Genomic DNA, 23,760 nt, shown 5'->3' with positions numbered 1-23,760 from the left:
TGTCCTCTTAAAAACCCCTCCGCCTTCAATGTTCCATGGGAGACTAGGTTTTGGCTCAGTTGCCCCCATGACTTGATCTCTTTCTACCGGAAGATTGGAAATTGGTCCGAACAGGAAAAGGTGGTACGGGAAGGTTTGAAGAGGCTGCACCGAGCCAAAAGGTGCAGAGCCAAAGCCAAGGTTAGGAGAGGGCTGTCTAAGTATAGTAAAGGATTTCTGTTCCAGACTTCTAATCCCAGGGCACGGGACTCACTTTACATACCAGATCCATCCTTCACTGGATTGGGCTAGGCCTACCATGCACAACAGGGTGTGTGTGTGTGTGTGTGTGTGTGTGTGTGTGTGTGTGTGAGAGAGAGAGAGAGAGAGAGAGTGTGTGTGTGTGTTTAAAAAAAAAAAAAAGAGTTGGTAAGAATAGCTTTAAGAACAATACCTCTGTACCCATCTTGAGCTGCCCAGGGATGGGTGTATGAAGCAAAGGCTAAATTTCTCAACTTTTGTAAATTCTGGGCTTTTCTTATTGGCTTCCAGAGAGACCATAAGCCATGGCGTTGTGGTGCCCAGAGCCAGTGTCCTGCCCTGCTGTAGCAGTGATTAATGTCGTGGTAGCTAAAGGAGAAAAGGTTTCGTTTACATGCTGTGAGATCACCACAAACCTACCTCACTGTGTTGAAACGGGGCAAATGCAATAGAACGCATTGGGTGATGTGTGTCTGATCCTGGGTTCTTGTCTCCTCCAATCGCTGCTCCCCCCCCCCCACTGCTAGTTATATCGTATTTGTCTGGGTTTTGTAGGACTTCACGAATAGCTGATTGGGTGATTGCTAGGTGGTCTGGTTTGTGTAAATATAAAGTGTTGGTCTTCTCCATGTTCTTTTGGGGTTTTATTGTTTACAAACTTCTTTTTGTATTGAGAAAAATAGCCAAAGCATCTTTGACAAAAGGTTCTGCACCAGGAAGAGAATCTGGAACATAGCTTGGTGACCCCTCTTAAAGTGTGGTGGTCTTGAACCATCCTTTCTTTTGTGTTTCCTTCCCCTATTTCCTATTTTGGACCAGATCTTCTATTCTAAAAACTTGACTCCTACCCTATCCCCCTCCCCAAAACAGCCCCCCTCCCACATATACCTTTAAACCCTGAAAAAGCTATAAACACTCCATCCCTTGTTCCTAATATCTTGTGTCAAGACCATTCCTTGATGTGATTCATACCAATACACTTGTATTTGAATGGATCAACCCTACTTTAATCTCTAATCTCAGGGTAGAGAGAAGCAAAAGCAATGAGGGGGGCCTTCCATGTAGAAATAGGGTCTGGAGACCAAGAAAGGGAAGATGAATGTATAATCCAAGTCACTCAGGAATTTTTATGCAGGTGCAAGAAACTTATGTCAAAGTGGCCACAAGATTGTTTAATAGGAGACGAACGAATGTAACTCCATGTTTACTGCTAGAAACCAAAGCTTTGTGTGAAATCTTGAACTTATGGGGGTGGGTTGGGGTAGGAAAGCTTGTACCTATCTGTTCTTTCCCTGATCCCTTCCCCTCATTTCTTGAACTGCAGGAGACTGAGCCCCCTTGGGCTTTAGTGACTCCATCTCTGGGGGGTGTTTATGTGGTTGATTTTGCTGTGCCGGGTACTTCCTTTCCCCACCTGCTATTGTTTTGTAATACACATGCTGACCCTTTTCCCTTCTCTTTTTACCCTGGGAAAATCCAATGAATAAATAAAAAGTTATTGGTACTGAAACTGTCCTCTTGTTGGATATTTAGGGTGTTTTTTCTTCCATAATTCCCACCTTCTTGGATTGGGACTCAGAAGTCACAGAAGAACCATTAAGTTTCCTGTTCAGCCATTTTGTTAGAAATGAATCCTGAAAATTCAGTCCTCTTAGCACCTCATTACAGTGGATTTTTGTTTCTAGTTAAGGCCTCTTGTCCTTTTCCTTGGAAGCTGCCACATTCAAGAGGGGATTAGGAGCTTGGCATGCATAAGAATGGGGTTGCCTGTGCCACTGGCTGGGATGAAAGGATGGGGCCATGGCTTGGGGCATGAGACCCTAATACTTTCTCCCCTGCTCCTCAAAGCCTTTTACAAATCTTAATTAATTAACCCCCTGTAGCACCCCAGGGAGGGGACTATGTGGAACTAGGGAAATTGAGGCCAGAGGAAGTAACACTGATTAGCTATACAAAAACGTTAACATTTTATTGGAGTGCAAGTGTGCTAGCCTTCTAATGAACATTGTATTTTAAAACATCTAGTTCCCCCACCCCCAAGGGAAGGATTTAAGAAGAAAAAAACTTGCTTGGAGGCATGCCATTTATTACACAAAGTGCACAGAAACAGCAGAACAAGGCCAAGAAATTACATATCCACTCCAGAGATTTCACGCCCAAAAGTCAAAGCTGACCATGGAAGCTGCTAAAAGTAGCAAACTATTACAGGGCTTCAGTAAATGGCCTTCTGCAAAACCGAAGTAATCAGCTAGGCTGAAACTTAGCTCCCAGGATGCAAAGCAGGAAGGATGGAAAAGCTTAAGACTATTCATGGGTGGGTTACTCATCTCTAGGGCTTTCTTTGATCATGTGTGGTAAAAGTAACCCTTTCATCAGACACATGATGAACTGGGAGTTACCAGTGCAGTAACTCTTCCTTACCTTGTTCCTCGGATGAGATTACAAAGTGAGAAACTACAAGGTTCTTTGGAAATTGTAAAGTTGGGGGGTTTTTTTTCCCTGCTTTTCTAATTTTCAGAAAATTGAACTCAGTTCCTTTTGTGAGTGCTCAAATTCCTGCAACAGTTTTCCTTAAACAGTTTCCTTAAACAGTTTCTTTAAAGGTTTCCTTACAGAGCTTAATGCCTATGATTTTTCTATCAAGGTTGATGGCCTCTCAGTTATTTTATTAGTCATTCTTAGAGCAGAGCTTTCCTGGCCTCAACCCCATTTTGAGTTGCTCTGGGTTGGTCCTGAGAATCTGACAATCTTAAAATATGAGTGCACAAATCAGCACAAAATGGATTGATAGTAAGTGGGTCTGTGAGACTGACTAGAGCTAGGAATTTACCAAATGATTAAAATCCACTAAACAAAACTGCAAACAGTAAATACAGGATTTGAAAGACTTGGGCCAGGTCTCTAGGCCTTCCAGCGTGCGGGACACCGCCCAAACTCATTTCTCAGCAGTCCTAAACTGCCACCAGCGGCTGTAACGCCCTTGCGCTTCGGCATGGGGATCCCCGAATTCTCGCTCTTTAGGGGAGCCCGCCCGAGGCCTCCCGATCTGCGGAGAGATACAGACCTCTCCGCTCCCCGAGGCGATCTCGGCCCCGCCTTTCCCGGCCGGTTCCCCAAGCACGTGGCCCGGAACCCGCCCGCCCCACTCGGTCACGTGAGCGCAGCTCTTCCCTGCCCCGCCTCCGGGAGTGCGACTTTTGGCCGGAACATTAGCACCGCCCCTCCTCCAAGCCCGCAGGCGCAGGGCCCTACGCCGCCCATTGGGTGGCGGGAGGGGGCGTGTTCCAGCGCCCGGCGATGACATATTCTTCCAGCGCCACGTCGTGAGGAAGTGTCGAGCCACTGGAGCAGCCGGAAGGTTCCGGGTGGAGTGGAGCAGGTGCTGGGTTTAAGCGGTGAGCGAGAGAGGAGAGAGGTGACTGGGCGGGATGGGGGGGGGGGCGCGGCTGTGGGAGAAACAAAGGGGCTAGTGGAGGAGATGATTGAGGGAATGATAATGGGGAGACCTCTGAGGTTGGAGGTGTCGGGTGCAACCCCTGAAGGGGTTGGTGTGTTGGAACGCAGAATGAGAAACGGTCTCTGGGAGGATGGAGAAGGAAGAAGCGGGGAAGGATCAGGATGCAGGCACTGTGGTGTGGCAGGAAGGCGACTTGGATGTCCGAGGAAAGTCGGTGCAGTTTCCAAGGAAAAGAGGATAGCAGCAACGTCTACCAAGCCAGAACTAGGGAAAGGCCTCTACCCCAAAGGTCTCATTCGCTATAAACTCTGGGTGGTGAAGAGTTATAGGCTTAGACCAGTGTCTTTGGATCCTAATGCTGGCTACTCTGCACAGTCATCTGAAGCTGTTTGCAAGCTTTGGTGATTTGTTCTCTTTCTTGTTTATCCAAGGTTACCGGGCTGGTGTCTTCTTGTTCTGGGCTCATCCTCTGCCAGGGCAGGAGCTATGTCATGGATCAAGGAAGGAGAGTTGTCACTTTGGGAGCGATTCTGTGCCAACATCATAAAGGTGAGCACCAGTTGGCCTGCTGGTTAGTTGGGTAATCTTGTGTCAAAACCTGTTATTAACATGGAGTAGTAATCCATGATGTTAAGTGGAATTTAGCAATGGAACCGAAGAGTCTGAATTGCAAGGTAACTTCCAGGTCTGTGTTTCTGGCAGGTAATTGTCCTAATTTTCATGCTTTCAAGAACCCTGGGACCTCCCAATATCATAGACTGTTAGGTCTTCCTTACAGTTCGAAGTTTGTTACTTGGAACTTTGATCTATTTTTCCTTGTACTGTTCTCTGGATTTAGATAGAATAATCTTTCCTTGATGTGGCAGTAGAGAATGATGGTTAAGAGTTTGGGCTCTAGAGACAGACAAACAGACCAAAAGTCCCAGTGTATCATGTATTAACCCTGTGACTTTATATAGTTGTTTTGGATGAGAGGAAACATAACACCAAAAATAGCACTCTGTGTAGCATTTCTTAATTACTGCTATTACTGGGGCTGTTTTCAGCCATTTGAGGACTATGATCATTCCAGTTTCTACACCCCCTTACTTCCCCAAATCTTGCCTCTGCTTCTTCTCTAGGAATCACAACAATGTTATATTTTGTCCATATAACAGGTTTGAGATTTAAGCCAGCCAGCCTGATTTTTGTCTTTCAACCACAGACTGTCAAGCAGTGGGTAGCAGTGAATTTAGGAGTCAGCAAAGCCTTATACTAATCTCCCCCCACTCCCCTCCCCCCCACGTACACACTCACACACATATGCCAAATGATCTCAAGCAGGCAAGCAAGTAGAAAGTATCTTTTTGGGGAACTACTGCAGTCACGTGTTGGGAAGAACAAACTACATGATTTGACTGGAAATTTTTTTTTTTTTTTTTATTCTACAACTTGAGGACAAAAGCCAAAACTGTTGGAGAGGTGCAAACGAAGCAGTCAGTGAAGAGGCCCTAAGGCCAGTGAAATTAGGCTAAGGAGTGAATTTTTGCTGTGATAGACAACTAAAGGCTGCTATACGCCAGATAAGAAGTTTTGTTGGCCCCCAAAATGTCTTTTTTGTTTGCTTTGAAATGGCTCCTGACATTTACATTTTGATACAAGTCCTGATGCTTGGCTTCTCTTATGTAATTGGAAGATCAGTGACGTCGGGCCCCCATTCCTGTGTGGCAGCGATTGGATCGAGTGGATTCCTCTTTTCTGTGGAGGATACCCTTGCACTGGACCACAGCCATCAATATCGTTCCTGTGCCTGCCAGGTGGAGACACGAAACCAAAGTGGTGGTCAGGAGCATGTGGTTAAAAATGAGTTCTAAAAGCATACGGACCTCAGTGTGAATTCCCACTTTGCCTTTTCTTAGCTGTGTGACTTGTGGAAGTCACTTGACCTCTCTGAGACTTTTTTTTCCCACCTGTGAAATGAAGACACTGCTATTTACTTTATAGGTTTATATGAAAAAAAAAAAAAAAACTTAGATGAAGTATAAAAAGCCTAGCATAGTACTTGGCGTATAGTAAGTGCTCCATATGAATAAATACCTACATAAGTAAAAGTGCTTAATACCCATTTATTGAACCAAAGCACAGAATACCCAGTTCCCTTCCTCAGGGGGCTTTTATCATAGAACTCAAGCCTATCAGCTTGGGGTTTCGTGGCTCTCTGTGCCGATCATTTGTCTTCTCACTTCCCAGGCAGGCCCAGTGCCCAAACACGTTGCCTTTATAATGGATGGAAACCGTCGCTACGCCAAGAAGTGCCAAGTAGAGCGGCAGGAAGGCCACTCACAGGGCTTCAACAAGCTGGCTGAGGTGAGTGTGGGTGGCAGGGAACGGTCTATGGAGAACTGGACTGTAGCTAGAAAATCAGGTGCTGAGTTTGCTGTGGTTTGAGAGTATTTTTTTTTATAGCTCTTTATCGCTTGCTTGTTATGGGTCTCATGTCAACATTAACAGAACTCAAATTACAGAGTGAATCATCACAAAATATTAGAAACAAGAACAAAATTGACTTCCCTTACACCTTAGTATATCAATAGTTTATAGTTTTCTGGGCCTCATCCCAGTCCTTGTAATATGTTCTAACATGACTTAACATTTATAAAAATGACATCTGTATCTTCAGTAACCTTGTTTTACACGAGATTTTGGCAAGTCCTTTTCTAGGTGTATATATACATAGGTTTTCTACCTATATGTTTTAATGCCTGTGGAATATTTTATCATAAGGATCTGACATAACTTGTTTAGCTGCTCCACTATTACCAGACATTATAACAGTTCATTTTTTTTAATATTTTTTTTTTAAGCTTACTTGTTTTGACAGAGAGAGAAGGAGAGAGAGAGAATCCCAAACCGGCTCCACGCTGTCAGCACAGAGCCCGATGCGGGGCCTGAACTCACAAACCGTGAGATCATGACCTGAGCCAAAACCAAGAGTCAGATGCTTAACTGACAGAGCCACCCAGGAGCCCCTTAAACAGTTCAATTTTAGAATAAATTTTTTGAAGTGACATTTCTGGAACAAAGGTAGGGTGACTATACCTATCCTGATTTGCCTGAGGCCTTTTAGTGCTTACACTGGGAAAAGTGCCAGACAGCCCGAGTCATCACTCTAAGCAAAGGTCATGGGCATTTTACAGTTATGTTTGTTTTTTGTTTTTTGTTTTTGAGCGAGCACAGCAGGGGAAGGGTAGAGAGAGAGGGAGAGAGGATCCTAAGTGGGCTCTGTGCTGACAGCAGCGAGCCCGATGTGAGCTTGAACTCATGAACCGTGAGATCATGACCTGGACGGAAGTCGGTCGCTCAACTGACTGAGCCACGCACGTGCCCCGTTTTACAGTTTTAATACCTGTTGTAAATTGGAAAACGTTAAATTTAACAAGAAGAACGGAATATTGTCTGTTGTTGTGAAGCTGACTTTAAGAAGAATGGAAATATGGTCTGGACAGACCTCAGCTTCCCAGCACAAGAACATGGCCTGATGCCAGAGCATTGATATTTTTGGCCTTGAGTGAGTGGCTGGCTGTGGGGCTCCCTAACACACTGAGGTGGTCTTCTGGTTTGTTGACCCCAGCTTCTCTTTTGTGACTAAGAGGCAGATTTGCCTAGCGCCGAGGAGCTTACGGTCTGGAGTCGCTCAGAACTCATTGTAACCCTTGCTCTGCCGCTTCCGGGCGCTGCGGCCTGCAGCAGGTTACACAGCTTCCCTTTGCCTCAGTTTCTTCGTCAGTAAAATGAGAACAGCAATAATCTCTACCTCCAGAGATGACGTGAGGAATAAACAAAATGGCACAGTGAAAAAAGCACGTAGCACAGGACTTAGCATAAAGGAAGCGCTCAAAAAGTTGAAGTTGTGATTATTAACAGCTATATTGACTCCAGTCAGTGGTAGGTTCTGATCCAGATGTGCCAGCCGAAGGGTGGCTTCCCTGTAAGGTGTGTAGAGCCTGAGCCTGTTCCGGTGTGAAGCTCTCACAGGTAATTTTCCCAAGGTGGCAACGAATTTCATGTATGTGTGTTAAGGGATTAGAAAGGCAGCTCTTCTGCTTTGTTTCTTCAAGTTCAGTTCTGATTGAATGTCTGTGTCCCCTGTGGAGACAGGCTCCCTGTCTCAACACTGCCGTTCTCAGCTCTAGTCCGCTCTCTGCCCTTAGTGACTCTGGATTAGAGCAGCCCCAGGGGCCCGGCTTTACATAGGAGTTTCACTTCTCTTTTCACTGAAGTATAATTTCATCTGGTGAAATGCACAGAATGGCGGGGGGGGGGGTGTGGTTGACAGTTGCATTTACCTGTCTAATCTGTACCCCTGTCAAGACAGAACATTTCCACCTCTCCAGAAAGTTCCCTTGTGCCCCTCCCTTCCCAGTCAAACCCTGTCCCACTTCCTCTTCCCCTCTTCAGGCAACCACTGTTCTGATTTCTGTCACTAGAGGTGAGGTCTTGCTGTTCTAGAACTTCACAGAACGGACTCGTATAGTAGAGCTGTGGCCTTCTGACACATTTCATCTACTGTCTGAGCCTCAGGTTTTCTCATCTATAAAGTAAGCATGAAAACAGTAATGACATTCTCAAGGGGCTGTTGGGAGAATCGAATGAAATAATGAAAGCGAAAACCCTTTGCAGACTTCACTGCTACATGGCCGTGCACTTGATGCCTGTATTCTTAGAACTCATCAGCCTCTCAGTCTAATGGAATGATGAAGTTGTGCTGAGAATAATAAAACCTTGTGTTTTATATTGGTCTTCAGCCACCTTGCAAGGGATGGACTGTGCTCCTGTTTTACAGATAAGGAGACTGAGGCCCACAGAGGTTAAATGATTTGCCTACAGTCACATAGCAAGTGCATGGTGGAGTCTGAGACTAGAACCTAGAACTCTCTCAGTGAAGAGTTCTTTCCAGTAAACCAACAATACCAGCATAGCACTCCCTCACTAAGTTCACATTTTTCATATTCTCAAGTGGTGGCTTTCTACTTACTTGGTTTGCTATTCTGACAGAAACACTGGTGTTGTCCTAGCTTTACCTGGTTTGGGGAGGAGAAGAGTCTGCCTCTCACCTCCAACACTGAGTCGGGGCGGAGGCATCTCTTATTTCCCTTCCTTGTATCCTAGCTCCTTGCCTTCTCCCTCTCAGACTCTGCGCTGGTGTTTGAACCTGGGCATCCTAGAGGTGACGGTCTACGCGTTCAGCATTGAGAACTTCAAACGCTCCAAGAGTGAGGTAGACGGGCTAATGGATCTGGCCCGGCAGAAGTTCAGCCGCTTGATGGAAGAACAGTAAGATGCCATGGGATGGGGGAGTGTGTTCCTACACCACCTCCAGCCCCACACTGACCCTCAACGCTCTTACCTGAGGCTTATTTAGGGACCTCTAAACCCTTTTAATGTTAGTCAGGTCTCTCTCTTTCTCTCTCTTTTTTTTTTTTTTATGTTCATTTATTTTATTTTGAGAGAGAAAGAGTGTGTAGAGGAGAGGCAGAGAGAGAGAGAGGGAGAGAGAATCTCAAACATCTTCATGCTGTCAATGCAGAGCCTGATGTGGCGCTCGATCTCACAAACTACAAGATCAAGACCTAAGCTGAAACAAAGAGTCAGACGCTTAACTGACTGAGCCACCCAGGCACCCCAGTCAGGTCTCTTTGATGGCAAGCTAGTTTTTCTCCACCACCACCACCACCACCACCACCCCCTTTTTTAAAGGGGGCATTTAATTATCCGAGGATATAGAGATATTTCACAGAATGCAAGGATGAGTATAGCCAGCCTCAGGCAAAGCTGAAACCAGGAATTGAAATCCATTAGATAGCGCCTCTTCCTTCTCTCTGCATTCCACCTTTCTCTGCTTCAAGACAGCAGCCCAGAATGAACTAAAGCCCTTAATTAATGCCCACTTGCATCAGATTTCTACCCCATGACTGATAAACCGTGATCAGGGAGTAGCATGAGAGAAACATTGAAAAAGTCCTTTTCTGCCACGTAGTCATCCCTGAAAAGTTACTATATTGCTCTGCATGTTCTCTTGGAAGGGACAGATGATGTCTAAGAGGCCTTTAAGGGGAAGAGTCAGTACGATTCTTAGCTGTCATGAAGTTTAAGCTTACGTAGGGAGCAATGCCAGACAGGGGCAGAGAAGAAGTTTGATGGAGATTATCTGCTTGAAAGCGTGGAAGCCTTTCCAGCCAGGACTGTCCCAGAGTCTTCATAACAGCCCTTTTCTGCCCAGCTCCTCCTATACCAAGACCAGGGAGAGAATAGAGAGAATAGAGATCCTAGAAGACCAGTGGAGCTGGGCCTAGAACAGTTTTGTCATCTCTGTCCCTGTCTGGGTCTGGTGGTGGGAGGGTGGCCAGGCTTCTCTGTCCATATTGGATAATGAGACTCAGCCAGAGACATTGCTTCCTGGTCCCCAGCAGAGCCCGTGTGGCTCAGAGTTCCCACCCAAGGGGCTGGGGGTGGTTCAGATTCTTCTGTTATTCACACTAATTTCACCTTTAAAAAAATTTTTTTTAAGTTTATTCATTTTTGAGGGGGGAGAGAACAGAGCGTGAGCAGGGGAGGGGCAGAGAGAGGGAGACACAGAATCCAAAGCAGACTCCAGGCTCTGAGCTGTCAGTACAGAGCCTGGTGTAGGGCTCGATCTCATGGATCATGAGATCATGACCTGAGCCGAAATTGGACACGTAACCTACTGAGCCACACGGAATTAGGTGTCCCTAATTTCACCTTTTTTAAAAAAAAATTTTTTTTTTTAATGTTTATTTATTTTTGAGACAGAGAGAGACAGAGCATGAACAGGGGAGGAGCAGAGAGAGAGGGAGACACAGAATCTGAAACAGGCTCCAGGCTCTGAGCTGTCAGCACAGAGCCCGATACGGGGCTTGAACTCATGGACCGTGAGATCATGACCTGAGCCGAAGTTGGACGCTTAACCGACCAAGCCACCCAGGCGCCCCCCTAATTTCACCTTTTTAAAGTGCTTATACTACGTGCCAGGTCCTGAGCCTAACATGTATTCTCATTTCATATTCACATTATCCTATGAGACAAATATTACCATCCCAATTGTAGCGAGGAGGAAAGTAAAACCCAGAGAAGCTCAGGTTTGCCTGCTGGGTCACACAGCTATTGGATAGGCAGAACCAAGACAGACAAGATCTTCCAACTCCAGGGCTGAGCTGTGGTCTACTATGCTGACGTCCAAAACACAGGAAGTAATCTTACAGTTCCTGAAAGATCAAAATACACGGAGGTAGAGGAGTTACTGAGATCGCTGTCTTCATTCAGCAGTAGAGGAAACAGTCTTAGGTTCTAAAGTCCTGGACAGAACAAGAAGAAATTTTAACAGTGGCTTTCCAACAATGTGCCCCAGAACCCCAGAGTTCTGAGCAGTGGGTATACAAAGAAGCCAGAGGGAATAAGGCACAGGGTGCCGGTTGGCATTTTACTTGTTGTATATATCAGGCTTCTGAGTAATTCTTATTATGAAGAAAGAGCTCTTAGCGAAAAGAAGGTTGGGAAAACCACTGACCTAATTCAGTTTCATCAGTTGGGAAACAACCCTAGAATGAAGAGAAGTGAAAGACTTGCCCATGGTCACACAGCAAGCTCATGGCAGAACCGTGTTGGGAACCCAGATCTCCTGGCTCCTTGCCAGGGCTTTTGCCTCTCCTTCCCTATAGATGTCACTCAAGTCACCTGTCTGTGTCTGAGAACGAGCACTTTCACATACTTTATCTTACTCAACACAAGCCAGTGTGGAGAGTATGGCAGGGATGGTTATCACCGCCCCCCCAGTTCAAGGGGTAGGGGAAACTGAGGTTCAGAGAGGCTAATTGGTTATACAAGGTCCGCTTGTAAGTGCTGGCTCTAGGCCTGAATCTATCTGTTTTCATTCTGGTTTTGCTTTGATCTGAGTATACATTTGTCTACTGCGGCCGCTTCAGTGGATTCTCAAAAATAGGTGGTTAGGTCTTGCTTCACCCTCGAAGAAAAGTGATGAGGGTTATAGAGTGGATAAGCTGTTAAGGTGTGGCCTTGCACTCTGGATCAGGGTTCTCCAGGACATGCCTGATACCCCACCTTACAGTATACTTCTTGCTATTAAGTTCCCATTTTCCAAACACTAGTCATTGAGTTTCTCCATAGCATCCCCAGGTGAGGGAAGCTAGTTGGGTAACTGAATTCATGCTCACTGTGCAGAGTTTGGGAATTACGGTATGGAGGCAGTGAAATGCCATGATGAAGAGGACAGGCCCTGGAACCAGACTCCCTAGGTTCAAATTCAGCTTTCCACCCACCAGCTGTCTGGGGTTGAGCAAATAACCTAACCTCCCTGTGCCTCAGTTTCCTCGTCAATAAAAGGGGAATGATAGTGGTCTCTGCCTCAAAGGTTGGTGTAAGGGTGGGATGTGTTGATGCGTGTGAAGCACTTAGACCAACATCTGGCACTTAGTAAACATAAACTTAATGTTAGATGTTGCTGTTATTAACATATTTCACCAGAAGGTACAGAAGTAATGAATAATACAGCTCCTCCCCTTGAGTTTATTCTCCTGTCAAAATGGGACTAAGTACATAAAATGCAACTTGCCCACAAGGACACATGAAGCGGTGTAATGTGTGGTAAAGAATTTGGGTTCGGGTTCCCAAATCAGACAGACCTGGGTTTCTTTTCCAATTATTTTTTTAAGTTTATTCATATTTGTTTTGAGAGAGAGGGGCTGGGGGGAGAGAGAGACTCCCAAGCAGGCTCCGCACTGTCAGCGCAGAGCCCGACGCGGGGCTCAGATTCGCAAAATGGGAGATTATGACCTGAGCCGAATAACCGACTGAGCCACCTGGGCACCCCAGACGGACTCAGTTCTTTCTGATACCGCGTTTGATGGCCGTTTGACCTTGGGCAGTCTCTGACTATCATGCCTGAGCCTCAGTTTCCTGCTGGAGAATGGGGAATGTGCTGAACTCCTGTCAGAGTCATGGAGGGGATGCAGTGAAATACTGCACAGAATGCTGCATAGAACAGTGCTTGACACACACAGGAAAGCACTTAGAAACCGGGAGGTGAGTGTCGTCAGTTTTCCAGCTCCACAGGCTCTCTGTTCCAACCCCGCCTCCTTTTCCTGACCAGGGAGAAACTGCAGAAGCATGGGGTATGCATCCGGGTCCTGGGCGATCTGCATTTGTTGCCCTTGGATCTCCAGGAGCTGATTGCACAGGCGGTACAGGCCACCAAGAACTACAACAAGTAAGTGTTCAGATTTCCCCTGAGGGACCTGTATCAATCTTGGACTCCCTGCTGGCTTTAAGGAGACGTGCTGGGTCTTTCTGGGTGTGCATTTGGTACAAGAGGCAAAGAGGGGTTTGAGATGCTTAGAGACTTCCTGCATCTGCTGCACAGCCCAGAGATGGTCCTTAATACCATGTTAAATGTGCACATACGTACAGTTTTTCATTCTCTTCCTTCATGTGTCTATCCCCCCGCAAGATATACATGTATATTTACATATGCACATGTACATAATAATAATTATTATTTTACTTGTCAGAGGACAGGGCGGAAATGAGGGCTATAGAGTGGATGAGCTGTGGATATGGCCTTGAGCTCTGGATCAGGGTTCTTGAGGACCGGCCCGGACTTGCCAGGACCTGATACCCCACCTTTGTCTACACTGTATCTCTGTCTCTGAAGACAGATCCTTGAAGAAATTTTTTTCCTGTTCCACTCCTTTAACCCATGAATAGGTTGATATTGGGAGGTCACGCAGGTGCAGAGGCGAAGAGAGTTCAGTAATCCAGACTTCATTATGTGTGCCTTTGGATTATAATATGTGTTTGGCAGTGGATTAGTTTGCATGAGATTTGCCTCGTATTCTACTTTGCTTGTGCTAATATCACAGTAGATTACATCCTCTGAAAGCTGGTTGGCAGTCGGAGGGAGGCTCGTATGTGTCATTTAGTGTTCACCTTGTTACAAAACTAATGACATGGTCATTCTAAGAAAACTTGGAAAACACAATTCATCATCTCACCTTTGAGTGATAGCCATGATTGCCATTTGGTATTTTTTGCTCTTGTGGGGAAGCCGTGCCCTGCAAGCAGTGACTCCAGTCCTTAGTCCCTGTCCTCTGCTAAATTATTCTCGTCTTCCTTTCTCAGGTGTTTCCTCAATGTCTGCTTTGCATACACGTCCCGTCATGAGATCAGTAATGCTGTGAGAGAGATGGCCTGGGGAGTGGAGCAAGGCCTGCTGGACCCCAGGTACCCTTAGTTGTTTAGCGTGGTAACTGGTAGGGAAACCAGGCGTGTACTTCCCGCGCCATGTACTTGGGCCAGGAGTCAAATCGGGGATACATGTGGACAGATTTGGGGCATGATTCCCCTGCCCCCCCAACCCCCCCCATAGAGTTTAGGATTGGCTTGTTATAGCCCACTTTAGAATTTCTGTGTTCACCAAACACTAAGAAGCCCCAGAAAAATGGTATAACGGATAGCACGTCCGAGGCATTCACTAAAAAATGATGTTCTTTTTTTTTTTTTTTTAATTTTTTTTAACGTTTATTTATTTTTGAGACAGAGAGAGACAGAGCATGAACAGGGGAGGGTCAAGAGAGAGAGGGAGACACAGAATCTGAAACACGCTCCAGGCTCTGAGCGGTCAGCACAGAGCCTGATGCGGGGCTCAAACTCATGGACCGCGAGATCATGACCTGAGCCAAAGTCGGACACTCAACCGACTGAGCCACCCAGGCGCCCCTAAAAAATGATGTTCTTACACCTGAAGCTAATATAACACTGTGTGTTAACTGTACTGGAATTAAAAAAAAAAAAAAAAAAAAAAAAGGCCTCCATGGGGCGCCTGGCTGGCTGACTTCGTAGAGCATGAGACTTGATCTCAGGGTCGTGAGTTCAAGCCCCACATGGGTGTAGATATTACTTAAAAATAAAATCTTTAGAAAAAAAGAAGAAGAAGAAGAAGAAAAAGACGTCCTCCTGGCCCTTTGGCAGTGTTTTTCCTAGAATGATTTTTCAAGGAACACAGCTTGTTGGGGGGTATAGTCCTTAGGTCTCTTCACATTACAGTTTCACGCAAGACTCCGGTATTTTTCGAAAAGAAAATTGTTCCTCATAAATAACATGTGAGATCTTAATTTCTAGAGCTGGAAGTCATCTAGCCACTTGGTCCCTCTCATGTTATTATTAGTGTAACCTTTGGTAGTAATATTAATAAACTAATAAGACCAAAAATAAAATAACAGCAGAAAGAACCCAGGCAGTGTGTAATGTGCTGTATTTCACTCAGTCATTAATCCCCTGTGTGAGAGCTTTGAGTGTTTGACTCCATTTTATAGATGAGAAAACTGAGCCGAGCATTAGAGTGACCTTCCCCCAGGCTAGTCTGCCGGTCAGCGCCAGAGGTGACTCCTTTCTAATGCTGTCTGATTCCAGAGTTCTTGTCCTTTACCTCTAGCATCTGGGATCTTGGGACCCAGGAATTTTCTGGATTCCCTTCTTGGGAATAATTTGATTTACCTGGGAAACTTAATTAAAAATCAAAAAGTTGCTCAGGGAGAATAGAATTAGAAGAAAAGGAGATAGGGTTTTTGTGGGGGCTTTTTGGTGTTTTTCTGTTTCTTGTTTTTTTTTTAAATGTTTGTTTGTTTGTTTTGAGCAAGAGAGAGAGAGAGAGAATGAATGTGTGCAAGAGAGCAGGGAAGGGGCAGAGAGAGAGGGAGAGAGAGAATCCCAAGCAGGATCTGCACTGTCAGCACAGAGCCCGACTCAGGGCTTGATCTCACGAACCCATGAGATCATGACTTGAGCAAAAATCAAGTCAGACACTTAGTAGACTGAGCCACCCAGGTGCCCCATAAGGAGACAGATTTTAACATTATTCTGTAAATCCTTTTCCTTTCCAACAGCTGGGTGGTCTTTCTGTGCCACATAGTTCATTCATTCAATCAGTCATTTATTCACTCAACAAACATTTTAAAAGTGCCACATAAAGGCCGAGCACATTGTTGTACAGAGGGAGTACAGTGGTAAGAATAAAAATACATATTTCCTATTCTCAAGGAGCTCTGGTAAAGGAAACAGACAATAATCTATTTTGCACATTCATATACAATTATAATGTGATAAATGCTATGAGCATTGGCGTATAGTACAAAAAGAATTTATAGCAAGAGGAATAGACCTGGTAGGAAAGGCTTTGCCAAGGAAATAAGTCGCGAAAGAAGGAAGGAAAAGCAGTAACTGGGGACAGAAGAGGTAATGTGAGGAGTTTGTCAGTTGCAGAAAGGTTGTTAGAATAATTCAGGTATAGATTACCCGGAATGGAACTGGGGGCGGGGGGGGTGGAGGAGGAGGAGGAAGAGGTCGAATCGACTGCATGAAGTGTTATAGATAAAATCGAGAGGTCTTAATGGACCGGGTCTGGGGAAAGGATGTGTTATGAGTGACTGCAGGGTTTTTGACTTCTGGAACAGTGCAGAGTGGTGCCCTTCCTGTGCCACAGACCCCTGAGGGCAGATCCAGTATGAGGAGGGAGGTCAGCAGTGTGATTTGGGATATATGGTAGATGTAGAACATAGCTCTCAGATCGACAGTTGTGAGGAGGGATGGGGACTGGACATATCAGTGTGGAGGTCATCTGTGAGCAGTTGGTAACCAAAGCAAAGAGGGCATGAGTACATTGAGGAGAGTCTAGAGTGAGAAGGAGTGAGGGCTGAGAATGCAGTTTCGAGAAACTCTAAGCTCTGCTGTCTGGGTAGAGGAGAATGAGCCTTGAGGAGAAAAGAAGATGAGCCACCAGAAAGGCAGGAAGAAAACCAGGCAGTCAGTATTACAGAAGCCAAGAGAAGAGGGAATTGGTTGGTGCAGGTTGGGAGGGTGGGAGCATTGGTGGGAGCAACAGGGTTGAATCCTGTAGAGAGGTCAATTAGGTCGTGGATTGAAAATGAACTGTTGGGGGGAAAAATGAAAATGCTGGTTAAGTTGGCAGAGGGCAGGCAGGAAGATGAGATCTGTAAGAAGGATGTGTGAGTAGATGCACGTGCATTGTAATTTTCTAATTCTTGACTTGTGGGGTGATTTCATAGTTGTTCACAGTATTATTGTGTTTTACAGTGAATGTTTCATTTAAAGAGACAAATGTTGAGGCACCTGGGTGACTCAGTCAGTTAAGCATCCGACTCTTGGTTTTGGCTCAGGTCATGATCTTGCAGTTCGTGAGTTCAAACCCCACTTTGGACTTTGTGCTGACAGCGCAGAGCCTGCTTGGGATTTTCTCTCTCTTTCTCTCTCCTCCCCTCCCCTGCTCGCTTGCATAGTGTCTCTCTCTCTCTCTCTCTCTCTCTCTCTCAAAATAAATAAACTTAAAAAATAAATAGACAAACATTTCGCTGCAAAGAAAGAATGCTATTTAGCAAGTAGATTTGTATGTGTTCACGCCCCGAACTAGAGCCTGATCTTGCCTCCTAGTTCAGTGTATTGATACTCAGAACACATTGCTATAATCGCTGACCTTTATCTTCTTCTTCTTGCCCCGTAAGTTTTCCCGTATTTGTTTTCTTTGCCCTGCATGGCTTAGTAACTTACCTACATGGGATTAGTCAAGCAGACATGGCATGGGCTGGGCAGGGTCACCAGGGTAAGGAGGCTACAACCTTAGAAAGCTTGGTGTTCTGCTCACACTGGGCCGATCAGAGCCCTGGTACACACATACTTTTATAAAGACCATACATGTTCAGAGATTTGCAAACTACTGGATATATAAAGGTGAAAATTTAGATCTTCCAGGATCCCACCCCAATGTTCCTGGCAATACTTTGATTTTAAATATGTCTTTCTAGCTCTTCCTGTATGCTTAAGTATTTGTGTGTGAGTTTAATCAACGGAGTTGATTTTTCCCATCAAACTGTGACAATGTCTACTACTTGTGAGGGGTTCTGGGGTGTTTGCAGGTACGTCGTAAAAAAAAAAGTTATTTTTAGTCTTTACTTTTAAAAATTTGTTTGATTTAAGTTTATTTACTTATTATTGAGAGAGAGAGGAAGCGCACAAGCTGAGGAGGGGCAGAGAGGGAGGAAGACCCAGAATCCAAAGCAGGCTCCAGGCTCTGAGCTGTCAGCACAGGGCCCGACGCGGGGCTCGAACTCCCCAGCTGTGAGATCATGACCTGAGCTGAAGTCAGAGGCTTAACTGACAGAGCCACCCAGGCGCCCCTCAAAAACTTTTTTAGCCTATAAGCTCCTCACATTCTGAAAACCAACATGTATTTATTTCTGAGATCTGTTTTCAGTGATTCATTCATTCATTTATTCAAACACGTATGGAGTCTCTGTCCCAAGAGGGTCCTATGCTAGAAGAGCAAGAATACAGAGATGAGTGTGTCAAGGGGCTTGCCCTCAAGCAGCTCCACAGTGTGGTTCGTGTATACAAATGAGTAATCCACGGTGCTGTGTACCACAGTAATGGATGCACAGGGCACAAGCTGGTGCTGACAAAAGTAGTGATCAGCTATGGTTGGAGGTTAAGCCAGAGTCATCTTTTTAAAACACAAATCTAGTAATGACATAAGTATTTATAACCAAAGAAATCACACTGAACACTTTGCAACCCGAATCATGCTTTGTTCACTTGATGTTGTAATATGAGCCCTTTTCCATGCCTGTTTGTTTTTTTAATGTTTATTTTTGAGAGAGAGGGATAGAGCATGAGCGGGGGAGGGGCAGAGAGAGAGGGAGACACAGAATCCCAAGAGGCTCCAGGCCCTGAGCTGTCAGCACAGAACTTGACGCGGGGCTTGAACCTACAAGCCATGAGATCGTGACCTGAGCCTAAGCTGGTCACTTAACTGACTAAGCCACCCAGGCGCCCCACGTGCCTCATGTTTTCAATAATTTTTCAAGTTATTTTTAATGGCCACAGAATATATCTTGCTTTAATTTTTTTTTTTTTAATTTTTTTTTTTTCTTTTTCAACGTTTTTATTTATTTTTGGGACAGAGAGAGACACAGCATGAACGGGGGAGGGGCAGAGAGAGGGAGACACAGAATCGGAAACAGGCTCCAGGCTCCGAGCCATCAGCCCAGAGCCTGACGCGGGGCTCGAACCCACGGACCGCGAGATCGTGACCTGGCTGAAGTCGGACGCTTAACCGACTGCGCCACCCAGGCGCCCCATATCTTGCTTTAATTTACTTAATCATTCTAGTTGTTGGTTATGTAGGATGTTTTTAATTTCTCCTTATTACAAATAAGGCTCCAACGAAATCTATAAACTTAGCTCTTGTCAGCATTTTAGATGGCTTCTTCCAGATTTGGGTCTGGATGTGTCCATTTCACCTTATTCTTGTCAAGCTTTTTTTTTTTTTTTTTTTTTTTTTTAATGTGAACTGCTCTAATTTTATAGGTGAAAGTTGGTATTTTACTTTATGTAATAGAGATGACTTCTCGGGGAGCCTGGCTAGCTCAGTCAGTTGAGCATGTGACTCGGGGTCGTGGGCTTGAGCCCCACATTGAGTCTAGAGATCACTTTTTAAAAAAATGTATTTCATTTCATTTGACCCTTAAAACAACCTATAAGTAGGTAGGACAGATTTGCCCATTTCAAAGATAAGGGAGTCGAGAAATTACATGGATTATACAGCGTCTCAAATTTCTTAATTAGAGGATTAAGACCATGCTGCTAAGACAGGACTATCAGATTATCAGGGAAATCTGAATTAGAGCCCTTCGTTTTGCAAGTCATAAGTGAGTATCGTTTCCCATATGATGTTACCAAAAAAAAAAAAAAAAAAAAGCTCCCTCTGATTTGCAGCACTCTCTCTGAGAGATGAAATGACTTACCCAAAGGCACACTGCCGGTAGGTGTAGAGTTTTGTTTTACATACTCCTCCCAGATCTCTCTTTTTCACCCTGCTCCTGGAAGAATCTTCCCACTAAGAACTTTTACTTGCTAGACACTTCCCAAGATACAAGTCTTACCACTTAGAGATTCCAAATTCTGCCTCTCGGTGCTTGGCAAGGACCAGTAAACAGTGTTCTTGGACCCAGCAGACACCAGCCTTGCAAATACCCTCTTTCCATAGTGGCGGTCCCCATTCTGTCTCCATTCCGTCACCTTTCTAAGTGTCTGTCTGCTTGAGAAAGTAGCTCTTAACAAACACAGGAGGGGTGGGCGTATTGCTGTTCTTTTAAACCCTAAGTAGTGTGGATTTTTTGCGGTGTTTCAGGGCCCATATGACTTAAAAGTTTTAAAAGATGTTCTTTATAATAAATTCCAACAATAACAAAAGTACATAAAGATAGTCTTTCCTTCTTATCCAGCCTTCCAGAAGTGATCACTACTAATAATATGGTGTGTGTCTTTCTAAACTTTTTCTTTGTAGATACATAGATTCATATATGTGAGTATTTGAGTATGTGCATATGTTTTCTGCATTGTGTATTTTCTGAGGCTTGCTTTTTTCTTTTTTTTTTTTTAAATTTTTTTTTTTTCAACGTTTATTTATTTTTGGGACAGAGAGAGACACAGCATGAACGGGGGAGGGGCAGAGAGAGAGGGAGACACAGAATCGGAAACAGGCTCCAGGCTCTGAGCCATCAGCCCAGAGCCTGACGCGGGGCTCGAACTCACGGACCGCGAGATCGTGACCTGGCTGAAGTCGGACGCTTAACCGACTGCGCCACCCAGGCGTCCCGAGGCTTGCTTTTTTCAACGTTAGATCTGAGACATCTTTCCCAATTAGTGCATTTAGATTCATACTTATTAAAAATAGTTGTGTTAGTATTGCATCAAATTGCAGGGTCAGATATGTGCATTTTAAAAAACAAGACGTTTTAAGTGAAGGACGTAGTCTCGTAGGTGCATCCGATTTTAGGCCTGTAGTGAAATAACCTTGAGCAAGTTGTTTATTTTTTTCTTAGCCTCAGTTTCCCTATCTATAAAATGAAGATAGAAATACTTTGTGTGGTTGCGAGGGTTCAAACCATGCATTCATTTGGATGTTAGGGTCCTTCTGCTTGTATTGGCTAATGGTGTTCTATAAACTGGGAAGCCTTTAGTATGAGTTCACCACGAGAGTAATCCAGAAAGAGATGTGTGCTTATCTTTGTCTCTTCCTCACTCACCTTAGTGATATTTCTGAGTCTCTGCTTGATAAGTGCCTCTATACCAACCACTCCCCTCACCCTGACATCTTGATCCGGACTTCTGGGGAAGTGAGGCTCAGCGACTTCTTGCTCTGGCAGGTAAGTCGTTTGCAACCACCATTGTGTTTATGTCAGCCTGAAAGCCATGACTGTGCCCACAGGGCGGATTAAGCGGGGCTCATCCCCACCCCAGGCTGTGCTAATACCAGAGAACCGGGGTTGTGGGGTTGGGGGAATCTGGAGAAGTGTATCCAGACTGTGCCTGGGAACATTTGCTGTCGCTTCCTCATCTGTCCCTGGCTTTGCCAGCCTGGGTGGTTCTTGCTGTCTAAAGTGCCTAGAGGAAAATCAAGGCTATCCAGCTGTGGGGCAGACCTCACTTGTGCCCCCGTTCAAAGCACTGGACTTCTGCCCTGTCCCTAAGCGTAAGCTGCTGCCCTGGCAATCTAGCAGTTACTTCAGCGCCTCTGAGCTGGAACCTTGTGTTGGGTTCGAGCAGTTACTCATCTGTCTCCTTCAGACTAATGTCCGCGTCTATGCAAGCACAGTCCACAAGGAATATAAACTCTATGCAGACTCTTTCTTAGGGGCCTGCTGTTGCCTCTCAGCTCCATTACCCCAGTGTAAGTGGTCCCCCTAAAGCTCACAGTCAAATCAGTTTGCGTTTGCTAGAAAATCCCCATCATCTGTTAACTTGGCCCCTAAGTGGCACATGACTGTAGGAAGTCCTTGTTCAAGGAGAGGTCGGAGGGACTCCACTTAGAAGCAAGTTCCAGAAATTTTAATGGACTATAGTCTTAAATGATTTAGCTACTGAAGATACTTTCAGCCTTTGGCTATATTGAAAGAAAGCATGTGCAGCTTACGTGTCTGTGGTCTACTCTGCTGGTCAGATCATGTCTGGAAAGTTTACTTCTGGGCACTGAGTTTTAAAAGACTGCATTGGTAAACTGGAGGACTTAACAGAGCCTGTCAACCTGGATGCCAAGGAATCTGGAACTCATGTCATATATAAGGAATGAGTGAAGGATAGTGGTCTGAAAAAGGGAGGCATGGTGACAGTTTATTCCCTCGGAAAAAAATAGAGTTCCTCCTTTGTGCTGGGAATATGGCAATGGCCACGTCAGAAATAATCCCTGCTGTCTTCAAATTTATAGTTGGCAAAGGCAAACTGAACAAGTCATTACAACCTTGAGGACAAATAACAGGCAGCTGTAATCTAGCCTTCAAATATTTGAAAGAATGTCGCTTTGAAGAAGAAACAAACTTGTTCCAGAGAAAAGACCGGAGACCTTGGTAGAAGTTCCAAGGAAGGTGACATTGGTTTTGCATAACAAGCTGTCTGACAACTCAAGTTGTCCCTCTTGAGGCACTGAATTCCTCACTACTGAGGGGATCAAGCAGTGGCTGTCAAGATGTTCCAAAAGGGATTCGTGTGTCAGTGATTATTATTAAAGTTCACCCAGCTCTGTAGTCTGTTTTACGTACATGATCTCGTTTAAGTTTCACAGTACTGTAAAAACCAGGTATTCTTATTACCCAGTCTTACAGTCAAGGAGACTGAGGCCCAGAGAGGTTAAGTAACTGCCTCAGGTCAAATGGATGGTAAATGGTGGAGCTAGGATCCAAAGCCAGGCAGTCTGGCCCCAGAGCCCGTGATCTTAACCACTGTGCCCTGCTCTGCTACTTAAAAATAACAACAGCAGCTACCATTTGTTCGTTGCTGACTTTTATCAGACAACATGTCTCCCCGATGACCTCTAAGGGCCAAGAGCCAATAACATAATCCAGATGTTATTTCATCGTCCTAAAATTGGCTCTTAGAAAAATCCTGGTGGGAATGTTGATCTAGTCTTGCTTTAGTTCTGCCTCGCTGCGGGCAGGTGCCTCAGATGACCCCTCCCCACGAGTGAGGTAAATTGGGGCTGGCAGCGGAGGCAGCGGCAGCTCAAGGTGCCTGTGTCAGCTCATCTCCGGGCTCCTGGGTCATGCTCAGCCCGCTCCTTTGGAAGCCTGACCCAGAGGGTGTTCCAGCAACCTGCTACTAAACTATACTGTCTTCCTTCCCCCGCTTACCAGACCTCCCACTCCTGCTTGGTGTTCCAACCCGTTCTGTGGCCGGAATACACATTTTGGAACCTCTGTGAGGCCCTCCTGCAGTACCAGATGAACCATAGCATGCTCCAGGTAAGAGCTCAGGGCTGGTCTGACTGGATGTGAGAGAAGAAAAGGTTAGCATTGATTGACCACCTACTACTTACACAAGGCACTTGCTACTAAGCTTGTTAGTGATGATAGTAGCTACAACTTATTTACTGTGGTCAGGCACTGTGAACATTTTATAGGTACCATCTCGTTGCATGCCCCCAAGATCCCAATGACGTAGGTATTATCAGCCCCACTCGTGCAAGTGAATACATCGAAATTATTTTGTTAAGGACACATAACCAATAAGAGACGGAACTGGGGTTCAACTTACACATCTTTAGTCTCTTTGCCACAGAAACCCAGGAAAGGCTTCTCGGTGAGCTTGTCCGTTATTCCCTGACGGTATTAAGCTAATCAAAGATTGTAGAAGTGGGAGTATGCGAGATTCAAGCCTCTTCCAGAAGGGATTAAGGACAAGATAGCACTGTCTTTCTATTATACAAAATTGTGTTCTGCCAAGAGTTGAAGTTCAGCTTTGATCACCAGATCTTGAAACAGGTTTTGTTCGGAGGCAGAGTCGCCGGCATCTGATGAGCGTTCTTAATAATCATAATGGGAGTGTGTGTGATGATGGCAGCTAACTTTGAGGGTCTCCTGAGGCACTTCCTTGTTTTCGCGGAAGTTTTCTCATTGAACCCTTCCAGCAATCCCACAGGTTTGGTGTCT

The 23,760-nt window shown here is 45.2% G+C and overlaps 1 protein-coding gene across 3 annotated transcripts in view; it reads left to right on the top strand.

The window, feature by feature from the left end:
• Positions 1-3,571: 3,571 nt before the first annotated feature.
• DHDDS (dehydrodolichyl diphosphate synthase subunit) overlaps positions 3,572-23,760 on the top strand; it is a 29,494-nt gene continuing 9,305 nt past the window's right edge. For 2 of the 3 annotated variants that reach the window (XM_047083463.1, XM_047083461.1), the window contains exons 1-8: positions 3,572-3,635; positions 4,129-4,246; positions 5,927-6,043; positions 8,868-9,010; positions 12,861-12,977; positions 13,889-13,990; positions 20,871-20,985; positions 22,966-23,073. In XM_047083463.1, coding sequence (XP_046939419.1) covers positions 4,184-4,246; positions 5,927-6,043; positions 8,868-9,010; positions 12,861-12,977; positions 13,889-13,990; positions 20,871-20,985; positions 22,966-23,073 — 765 coding nt within the window. In that variant the 5' untranslated portion in view covers positions 3,572-3,635; positions 4,129-4,183. Of the gene's footprint in view, positions 3,656-4,128; positions 4,247-5,926; positions 6,044-8,867; positions 9,011-12,860; positions 12,978-13,888; positions 13,991-20,870; positions 20,986-22,965; positions 23,074-23,760 lie in introns of all 3 variants that reach the window. The other variant, XM_047083462.1, reaches the window with a different exon arrangement.

The sequence above is a fragment of the Lynx rufus genome, unplaced genomic scaffold (genome assembly GCF_022079265.1).
Source record: "Lynx rufus isolate CCGP_SWC_20201006 ecotype Redwood Valley unplaced genomic scaffold, mLynRuf1.p SCAF_2, whole genome shotgun sequence".
Classification (NCBI taxonomy): domain Eukaryota; kingdom Metazoa; phylum Chordata; class Mammalia; order Carnivora; family Felidae; genus Lynx; species Lynx rufus.
Note: the sequence above shows the minus strand (reverse complement) of the source record. Positions and strands in the feature narration are given on the sequence as shown.